Here is an 11148-nt window from a genome sequence, read left to right on the forward strand (position 1 = left end):
CTCCTTAAGCGGATTACAAGTGTCTCTCCTTGGAGGATCGCTCACATCATTGATGACTATCTCACCTTACACTCAGATCTATTTTAAGCACACTTTTCGGCAAGGGAACACTGTTGCAGACTCCCTTGCTAATTTTGAATCTCATAGTCGTGCTTCTCACTTTTAATCCCCCCAACTTTTCATCTCCTTTCTTTCTTGCTGACTTGGCTGGCATTTATATGCCTCGTTCTGTATCTAATGAGTCATTACCCATTAGGCAACTCCATATCCTACCCAGCTAGATTGCACCAACTATTTATTGGAAAAAATAACAATTTTCCACTTGTGTACAAGTTAATGGAGTTCCACAATGATAACAAAAATATATATATAAAGTAATGACGCCGAAACAAATCAACTCAATCTACAAATGCACACCATTTTTAACGTGGAAAACCCTTTCAAGACGAAAGGGAAAAAACCACGGGACCTCGTCCAGGTAAAAACTTTCACTATAATAGTAAAGAGGATACAAGATCTCCTCTCTAGACAATATAGAGGCTACCAAAATATCAAGAGAAAAAATTACATCTTGGGTTACAAAGAAACTCACCAAACAAAGGTGGATTTACAAAATTATAGTACTGTCACCTTCAAACATGTCATTAAAAAATACAGAAAAAACTCAGTACCTTTCTTTCTTTCCTTGACAGAGAGAACGCCGTCATGCCACAACCCAATACAAGATAACGCCTTCTCTTCCTTCTTTCCTCCCCTCTTTCGTCCTCACAAAGACCAAAGTAAAAACGAGATATCACAAGAAGACTGCTTCATGGTTTGAGAATCAGAAATATATTTACCTTTATACATTACCCTCTCACTCCCCCACCTTTTATATAGAAACAGAAAGAGAGAGAGAGTTTAGTCAGTAACCAACTCGCATACGCAATCCACATGCAAATCTCCAAAGAAGTCTCACCACCTAACCTTTAGTCTTCAAAGAGGACTCTTAGGCAGCCTTAACTCTTGTGTGCCCCCTTCCTTCCAACACTACTATGACAAGGAATATATAGTGTTTGAATTGAAAGACTAAAATGAAAATTAAATTTCCATGGAAAGGAAAATAATAATTGTTAAGGTACCTCCTTAATTCCCACACAAAAGATCTAGTGACCACAAATACAAGAATTGCAGAACATGAGACAACCCCAACATCAAGCCCAGGAATATATGAACAATGGTAGGCACTTCCAGCGGCTAGAAAGCTCTGCATGACAATAAGCTGAAAGTGCAGCTGCTATTCCCTGCTAGGAGGAAGGAAATATTGAGAGAAGGATAAAAAAGGAACATAAATTCAATGTGAAGCAAGATATGCAAATAAGCCAACATTGAAAAATTATAAATATCACTCACTGTTTCCCCCTTCAACCGAAACTTCTTTCCTCTGTTTTTTAATAATTTGTCCTCTTTTTTTAATTCACTATCACACAAAGCAAACGATCAGGACAATGTCTAGAGCATAGTATAATATGAAGTATCAAAGATGTAAAACCAACATTGTACTGTTGAATGGAACAAAGAGAGTGAAAGGAGAGATATTCAGTGTTTATATCCTCTGAAGTATATGTTGGTCTATTATATATTCCTTATCCATGATTCCATTGCCTCCTAAACAAGAGAAGGGAATAGTTTGTTACCCCATTGACAGGAGACGCGCCTCATTTGACATAAGCAAAACATTAGGGAGACATCAGCCATTTCCTACCGGGGATATCCTTCAATGCCTGTGGAGGAGGGATACTGGAGCACTAGAGATGACTGTTTTACCGGCAGCCAGCTAATCAATTAGGGTCCTCTGAATCTTTTTTTTTTCTTTTTTTTACAGAATCAATGATAAGGAAGGTAGTCCATTGAAAACCTCCTTTGGGAGATTTAACTAAATTTATAGTTAATTGATGTTCTTGAGGCAATCCAGGGAAATCAGGAATTTGAGCTGTTTAATCAGACTTTAAGATAGTACCTTGTTGGGTTTTTGCTGCAAGAGAAGAATTATTGACTGAGATATAGCTGAAGAAGATTCAACAAATGACACTGGATTGGTCAGGAATACAAGGGAGGAACCTTTGCACTATATTCAGCTTATAATATTCACTGCAATGGCAGTGAATCTCATTTTTATGTGATCCACAGCAAATTCTGTACTAAGTTGACTCAGTTCTTAGTAGATATAGTCATAAACATCCAATCAGTAAGCTTTTCCTTTGCAACTCTGAAATGAAGGTGATTGAATATGTAGGTCAATTTCAATTTTGGCATCTTCTTACCAATGGCATCTCGAACACCATTTTTTCCAAGAAATACCTGCTACACAAGTCATATATTAGAGAACAAATAGAACAATATTTTTTTCTAGCTAAAGGTCAGCAAAAGATTCTATTAATAATAGATTAGGATGTACAAAAGATTAAAATCTATGCATACCTAAGTGGGAAAAAATACAGAATTGATTTAACACTCCACCTTCGGCATGGCCATCAACAAAACTTAAGACAACCAAAGAAAACTCATATGACTCATGTACCTTTGGCATAGCCATCAGCCGAACCATGAGTATCACATAGATGATGCAGTTTTCCAACTGTCAAAGATAACAAATGGATAATCAACCTTCAAATAAATGCAGATATAAACGAAACCAGTATTAATCCTAACTATTTTAATTAGAATTTTCTTGTCCTTAAATGTAGTTTAGTTTTAAGAAAAATGTTGCATAAGCAGGAATTTTAAAGATGTCACATTATTTGTATATATGCACCATAAGAACATATACCTATTTTCTGAAATTTTCTTCATAACTTTTCCATAACATAAAACATGATAGATCTAAGTATTTATGAAACAATGTAAACATTTCATGAAAACATGGAAAAATCTTCTAAACTTTAAAACCATGAATTCCTTTTTTTTAGTCATAGATATACACGGCCAACTGCAAACATAAGTGTGAGGCATCTCATGTATCAAATAGTCACAGTCACGAGACCATAACCATGAGCTACGTGGCACACATACACGAAACCATGGGCTAGATGGCACACACGATGAAACATGGGTTACGTGGTACATCACATCACAACTCATCCCATTATATATAGCCATTCTGCTGGCTAAGAGAGGAACATAAACAAACATGTATGCCTCATCTAACACCTAACCCCCTATTCGAAAGGATTATAATCATGTCACACAGTCATTCATATAAATAATGTTTAAAATCAATTATAAGATGAAAAAAAAAATACATTTATAAAGTATTCTATATAATCATAGCATAAATTCATATTCTTTTAAGAAATGTCTATGTCTATATATATATATATATATATATAATTGCTAATGGTCAGAAAAATAGAATTGAAAGAAAAAATCTGTACAGAGAATACATCCAAGCATCCCCAAATGGAACAAATACAAAGCAGTTACTTTAATTCTCCACCACCAATAAATCTATATCCTGGGTGCTGCAAAAAGTCCCACTTTATGTCATTGAAAATAAATGCTGGACCTGTATCCCAAGTTTCTGATCTATAGAACTTTACAACAAGTTTCGCAAACAAACAACAATACAATTGATTTCTCGGAATAATATAACATAAGTAAACATATTTATAAATACATGTGGATCATGTCAAGTTCCACTTACATGTCAATCAATTAACTCGAAAATTTCAGCTGGGGTTTCACTCACTTCAGGGCACTACTACCTATACAAGCATGCAACAATGCCTTAGGGTTCTATTCCATATAAAGAGTCCAACTAAATCTAACCCTGAACATTTTCCATTCATAGTTACAAATTCTTTCAATACATATGTCCAATTACAGTTTTTGAACAATAAAACCAATTTAAAATACTATAGCCAAATAATGGTTAAAGTCCAACTGATATATCTTCTTCTTTCTTTTACTCCAAGACAAAACACAGTTCCCTCTCTCCTTTCTTTCTTCTCCTAAATTTTCTTTTTCTTTTCTTCTCCATTTATTCCTTCTTTTTAGGATAGTACACACACCTCTCTCCCTCTGTAGAGGCTTCCCTTTCTGCCTCTCCTTCTCCCTATTTGGTCTCTGGCTCTCTCCTTATTTTCTTTCCTTCTTTCTTTTTTTTGCAAAAAGTCAGCAATTGAATTAATAAAAAGAAGGAAAGAGATATACAATACCACTTCAAAACCCTGCTTCACCTTTGGCATGGCCATCAGCAAAACAGAGCTTCGAAGGCAAAAAAATCAAGGCTCTTTAGAAAACTGCTTTACCTTCGGCATAGCCATCAGCAAAAACAGAAATCTAAAGCCAAAATATAGGAATAAAAATAAATATAAAAATAAAGAATTGAAACTTACCTAAAGTGAACCTCTTTTACAATAAATACGTCTCTCCCTCCTTCAACTCTCTTTCTTCTGCTGCAGAAGTCGCAACTGACTTCCTCTTTTTTTTATCCAGCCTCAGAACACCTTACAACCTTGAATTATTCATATTCCCTCTGTATCCAAAAAATGATACATTAGATAAGCTTGATAGACAAGATAACTAAAGCATAAGATAAGGAACATGATAATCCGACAACATAACATTTCCTCATTTACAATAATATCTTATACAACCAAATTGAGCCTATGTTACTATGGAAGAGAAGTGGCAGGCAAAAAAGGAACCCCTTGGAATCAATCATCACTACAACATGAGCTGAAACAAAAAGGCAGCCTTTGCGGCTTCCTTCAACTTTAACTACCACTTCCAAGTTCCAAAATAAGAAAAAGATTAGACTGACTTAAATTGACAAAAGAAAAACCTCATTTAATAAGATTAAAATCATATAACTAATAATTCTAAGCATACGTATTAAAATAGATAAATCATAATTACAAAAGTTTTCAGAAAAGAATCACCTCCAAAGAAATAAAGATCAGCTCTATGGTCTACACAGTGAGGACTTTAGCCATGCCATCCCTATCAAAAGCCCAAAAGGATGATATAGTTTTGGAATGAAATGGATTGATAACCATGAAATTAACAAAATGCTAACCTTGAGATTTATTGTTTAATTTTGATTGTGGTCTTAAACGAATCGCGTCAGTCCCCTGTTGGTCAAATGAGTCGTCGATCATAATTATTGTATTTCAATAGCATTTAGGTCACCTACAGTAATTGTATGAAAATTCTCCACAAATGATGGTTGGAGAAAAAGTAGCTTTTTTGATACTTGATGCATATTTGGGCGGGATTGTGGGTGATTGCGTAAACATGCAAGTGCTATTCTCACAATAGAAACCACATCCTTTGCAACATTTTGGTCTGATGGAAAGGTGAGGCATGGGTCTAACATGTCCCTTAGTAGAATCTTTTGGCCAACTAATGATGTTAAGGATGAGATGAGCTCCCTTGGATGCTTTCCCATAATTGTTTCTAATGCCACTACTCCGAAACTATATACATCACACTTCTCAGTTAAAGCCATGGTGTATGCAAGCTCTGCAAGGTCAGAAAAGAAAGAGGCTGAGTGAAAATGTATAAATAGGACAACAAATACATTTTAATAGAAACAAGAAACTGCAATATATTTTAAATGATGAATATGGTAGAGCATGGTCTGCACTCATCAATTATCAATTTTAAACTCAAATTTAGTTATGGGGAAGTGTTTCCTAGGCGGGGAGCCTGGTCACTGCGTGTGCACATACTAGGGCCAATGGGAGCGTGCGAGAAAGCATCAATAAGGCATCATTTTGTATTTCATGGGGGATAGAGCAGTCATTTCACCCCCATGTGTCTGGGCACAGGGGCCATGCTCCCCGTCCCCCCCCCTGCGGAACAGAAACCACTTTCCCTTAAGTTATTTACCTTGTATCCATGCACCTCTTGGTATCCATGCACCCTCTCTGTAATCATAAAACTTTTAATAATTCATTTTGCCACCAAGAAAACTCTGTGAGGCTGAAACATCAAATGTGAATAAGAGACTTGGGATCTACCTCTCGACAAAATTTGGGGCCCATCCAATAAGGTATATGGCTAAAAAGTGTGGCTCATATAGAGATGTCCTCTCTATGGCTTTGGAAGAAACTTGTGCCCAATATTTCTCCATTAATATTGAGCATTGTGGCCTTTAATATATATATATATATATATATTTATGCACTATGCCTAGTGAATATAACGCTTCACTACTTGCCACTTGGCAAGACATGGGTTAGTCCATGTGAAATATTTTGTACTCATTCTAATTTATATAATGCATTAACTTAAGTAAAAAAGAATCTAAATGGTATTTACTGATGGAAAATTTAATAATTTCTCATGTAACATATAAATAACAAACAATAGGACATGGCAATATTCATCCTATTATTCGAAAATGATTGTAAGTAAAAGAAAATAAAATATAATTTTTTAATCAAAGTCCTATGATTGTGAACTAAATCTTTCAAAGTTCAAACATTATATTTTTCACTATAATAATTTGATGCTCCCCTTGGACTTGAAGGTATAAGATGCAAACACATTATCTTTTCCTTTTTCAATACTAAGATGGAAAATACTTTAATGGCCCAATTCAGTAAAAATAAAGAAACCTCAAACTACAATAAAAAAAATTTAGTATAGAGCATTGAAAATTTAAATACCTGGAGCAATATATCCATGAGTTCCTTTAAGTGACGTCCAATTAGATGAGTTTGGCTTTAATAATCTTGCAATGCCAAAATCAGATACATGAGCCTCAAGGTCCAAGTCTAGTAATATATTTTTGCTTGAAATATCCCGATGAATTATTGGGGGAATGCAATCATGATGCAAGTAAGACAAAGCATTGGCCACACTTTTGATGGCATTTACTCTTTTCTGCCAATCAAACTCAATAGCCTCTGCTTGATTGCTTAAGATACGTGCTATGCTTCCTTTTTCCATATACTCATAAACAAGAAACATGCATCGTGGATGAGAGCAGAATCCATAAAGTTTGACTATGTTTCGATGCCTTTTTTCTGTTAACAGACGAATCTCATTCCCAAAGCTTTCATCATCAACTATCATCTCACCTTCCAACGGATGGAACTTCTTCAAGGCGACTACATGGCCAGTAGGTAGCACTGCTTTGTAAACACTCCCATAAGTTCCAATTCCAATGCAATATTTGGCATCAAAATCCTCTGTTGATTGAATAATGTCCTCATAAGCAATCTTTCCATCAAAATTCGATATTGAAAATACATTTCCATGGTTTCTTCTTGCCTGTTCTATATTCCCTTTTTTCACTTTTTTTCGCAAGAGGAAGAAAACACCAATAATTGCAAATATTAGGAACAAAAGTCCTATCAAAGAAGCAACGATGGATAGGACGACTTTATGTCCATTTTTTTTCAATCCTTTGCTTGTAAGAGATGGATTGCAAGGAAGTAGACCTTGAAGTTCACCACATAACCCCTTATTGTTTCTAAATGCTTGAGGTGAAGAAGCATTTCTAAAAACCCTAGTGTTGGGAACAACACCCTCTAACTCATTGTAGGATAGATCAAGAGATACTAAGCTAACCATATTTTCAAGAGAAAAAGGTATTGAGCCTGTGATCATATTATGGGATAAGTTCAAAATTTCCAGCATCATCAACTTTGCAAGCTCAGGTGGTATCGATCCACTAATTGAGTTATGACTAAGGTCCAACTGAATTTGTAAGGATACTAGATCACCAATTTGAGATGGAATGCTTCCATTCAATGAATTCCAGCTCAAATTTAATGACAGCAATTTGGAGCATTGACCAAGCTGAACCGAGATTGATCCAATTAACATGTTTGCCGAGAGGTCAAGAAGCTCCAAATTGATTAATTTACCAATTTCAACTGGTACATGCCCTGAAATATGGTTGCCACTTAAATTCAAGTGTAACAAAGTGGATAAACTACCCAATTCCATTGGTATCTCACCAATAAGCTTGTTGAAAGAAAGGTCAAGTAGTCCAAGTCGTGTTAACTGACCAATTTCGTGTGGTATCTTTCCACTAATATTGTTTCCAGAAATCTTCAGAAATGTCAAATTCTTACATTTTCCCCAATTTGGTGACAACTCTCCATATAGTCTGTTGTGACTCATATCAATGTAATAAAGATGTGGATGTACACCAAAACTGTCAGTTATATTTCCTACAAATCGGTTGTTGTCGAGTCGAACTCTCATTAAACTTGTGCAATTTCTAAAGTCAGGAATAGGACCCATGAGATTATTGTTAGAAACCGTTAATCTTTGAAGTGATCGTCCTTGGCATATTTGTTGAGGTGAGCTTCCAGATAAGAGGTTATCATCCAAGTCGAAGTTTACAATAGATGCTTGGCTACCAAAGTCTTGAGGTATTGCACCAGATAATTGATTCGAACTCAAATGGAGGAACTCTAGTCTAGTTAAATTAGACAGAGAATGAGGGATTGGACCATTGAGGTTGTTGAAAGATAGCTCCAAGTCAACCAGATTTTTCATATCTCCGATTTCCGAAGGCACAGGACCAGATAATTGATTGTCGTACAAATGGAGGCTCTTCAGTCTAGTTAAATTAGCCAGAGAATAAGGGATAGGACCACTGAGGTTGTTTTGTTGTAATGCCAAGACAACCAGATTTTTCATATCTCCAATTTCAGAAGGCATTGGACCAGATAATTGATTGCCATGCAAATAGAGGGTCTCTAGTCTAATTAAATTAGACAGAGAATGAGGGATTGGACCAATGAGGTTCTTTTGATATAGTGCCAATTGAACCAGATTTTTCATATATCCAATTTCTAAAGGCACCAGACCAGATAATTGATTAGAAGCAAAATAGAGGGTCTCTAGTCTAGTTAAATTAGACAGAGAATGAGGGATTGGACCACTGAGGTTGTTTTGAGATATCTCCAAGTCAACCAGATTTTTCATATCTCCGATTTCAGAAGGCACAGGACCAGATAATTGATTGTCGTTCAAATAAAGGATCTCTAGTCTATTTAAATTAGCCAGAGAATGAGGGATAGGACCTCTGAGTTTGTTAAAAGATAGATCCAAGTCAACTAGATTTTTCATTTCTCCGATTTCAGAAGGCACAGGACCAGATAATTGATTGTCGTACAAATGGAGGCTCTTCAGTCTAGTTAAATTAGCCCGAGAATAAGGGATTGGACCACTGAGGTTGTTTTGTTGTAATGCCAAGACAACCAGATTTTTCATATCTCCAATTTCAGAAGGCATTGGACCAGATAATTGATTGCCATGCAAATAGAGGGTCTCTAGTCTAGTTAAATTAGACAGAGAATGAGGGATTGGACCAATGAGGTTCTTTTGATATAGTGCCAACTGAACCAGATTTTTCATATATCCAATTTCTAAAGGCACCAGACCAGATAATTGATTAGAAGCAAAATAGAGGGTCTCTAGTCTAGTTAAATTAGACAGAGAATGAGGGATTGGACCACTGAGATTGTTTTGAGATATCTCCAAGTCAACCAGATTTTTCATATCTCCGATTTCAGAAGGCACAGGACCAGATAATTGATTGTCGTTCAAATAAAGGATCTCTAGTCTACTTAAATTAGCCAGAGAATGAGGGATAGGACCTCTGAGTTTGTTAAAAGATAGATCCAAGTCAACTAGATTTTTCATTTCTCCGATTTCAGAAGGCACATGACCAGATAATTGATTGTCGTACAAATGGTGGCTCTTCAGTCTAGTTAAATTAGCCAGAGAATAAGGGATTGGACCACTGAGGTTGTTTTGTTGTAATGCCAAGACAACCAGATTTTTCATATCTCCAATTTCAGAAGGCATTGGACCAGATAATTGATTGCCATGCAAATAGAGGGTCTCTAGTCTAGTTAAATTAGACAGAGAATGAGGGATTGGACCAATGAGGTTGTTTTGATATAGTGCCAACTGAACCAGATTTTTCATATATCCAATTTCTAAAGGCACCAGACCAGATAATTGATTAGAATCAAAATAGAGGGTCTCTAGTCTAGTTAAATTAGACAGAGAATGAGGGATTGAACCAATGAGCTTGTTTGTTCCTAGTTCCAACCCAACCAAATTTACCAGATTTCCCAATGCGTTAGGTATTGGACCACTGAGTTCATTGCCACTGAGATCGAGGTGGGTGATCAGTTTGGAGAGTCTACCAATTTGATCTGGTATGGGTCCTGTGAGTCCATTGAGGCTGAGATTGAGAAGGAGGAGATTGGGAAAGGAAGAGAAGGTGAAGTTGTGAAGCGTACCTTGCAGCTCCAGTCCTGGAAGGCTAATCTCAACCACGCTGGTTCGGGCTTTGTTACAAGTTATACCAAACCAGTTGCAGCAGGGGATTGGTGCTGAGGATGATGATGTAAGCTTCCAAGAACGGAGAGCAGGGACAGAGTAGTTTTGGAGAGTGGCTTTCCATTTGAGTAGAGCCTCTGTTTCACTTGATGACGACCGAGAGGAAGAGACCCCTAATCCACTACCAAACGCAGAGGAAGTACTGAGGAATAAGATGATAAGGCAAAGATAGAAAAACGACATGAATGGAGTCGGAGAAGTAGTGGGAGAAGAACGGGTGGATGAGTAGTAAGCCATGGGTTCGGTACTGTATGTATGTTGTTTGCAGTGAGTTAATCAATCATACATACATATAGAGAAGCGTTCATAGAGAGTGATGTCGTCCATTCAATGCTCTCTATTTATTCTTTGATGTGGAAGAATCAATCTGACTACAACTGATTCAAGGCTTAGAAATCAGAAAAGTGAAATAATGTATAAGCTTTTTCCACATTTGATTTTTGTACAGATAAATAAATAAATAAATAAATTTGAGATAGACCCACACGGTTTTGTTTTTCCAAAGGAAAGCAATTCACTTTTTGGAAATTTGAAACGAAGGTGTCGGTGTTCCCGCACACTCTCTCGCATTTCTGTTTACATAGTGGGGTTGTAAATAGTGGGGTTGTGAGAGAGAGGGAAAGGGTAAGGATGTTCCAAGAGGTGGTGGTTGTGAAGCGTTCATAAACTGTGTGGGACCTTTGGTTAACAGTTGATGTCGTCCATTTCTGTTTACCAAAAAAAAAAAGTACAGCTAAGAAATCACAATCCAACGGTTATTAGTGAACGTAAGAGCTACGTTTTTGT

The 11148-nt window shown here is 36.4% G+C and overlaps 1 protein-coding gene and 1 long non-coding RNA gene across 6 annotated transcripts; both read right to left on the reverse strand.

Moving 5' to 3' along the window:
• Nucleotides 1–339: 339 nt before the first annotated feature.
• On the reverse strand, nt 340–4118 carry LOC122067044. 5 transcript variants are annotated; one of them, XR_006136561.1, is made up of 6 exons: nt 3683–4112; nt 2461–2617; nt 2000–2340; nt 1393–1459; nt 967–1283; nt 340–868 (listed from the first exon to the last, which is right to left on the reverse strand). It is a non-coding gene; the product is annotated as an uncharacterized LOC122067044 (long non-coding RNA). The 5 variants fall into 5 exon arrangements; XR_006136562.1 differs by having other exon boundaries at nt 340–1029; nt 1122–1283; nt 3683–4111; XR_006136559.1 differs by having other exon boundaries at nt 340–1032; nt 1122–1283; nt 3683–4110.
• A 661-nt stretch (nt 4119–4779) lies between these two features.
• LOC122067047 (probable leucine-rich repeat receptor-like protein kinase At1g35710) lies at nt 4780–10649 on the reverse strand. Its single transcript, XM_042630892.1, has 2 exons — nt 6657–10649; nt 4780–5505 (listed from the first exon to the last, which is right to left on the reverse strand). The coding sequence occupies exons 1-2, from the start codon at nt 10597–10599 to the stop codon at nt 5144–5146; spliced, it is 4305 nt and encodes a 1434-aa protein (XP_042486826.1). The 5' UTR covers nt 10600–10649; the 3' UTR covers nt 4780–5143.
• Between the last annotated feature and the right edge of the window lie 499 nt (nt 10650–11148).

Source organism: Macadamia integrifolia, unplaced genomic scaffold (genome assembly GCF_013358625.1).
Source record: "Macadamia integrifolia cultivar HAES 741 unplaced genomic scaffold, SCU_Mint_v3 scaffold2684, whole genome shotgun sequence".
NCBI lineage: Eukaryota > Viridiplantae > Streptophyta > Magnoliopsida > Proteales > Proteaceae > Macadamia > Macadamia integrifolia.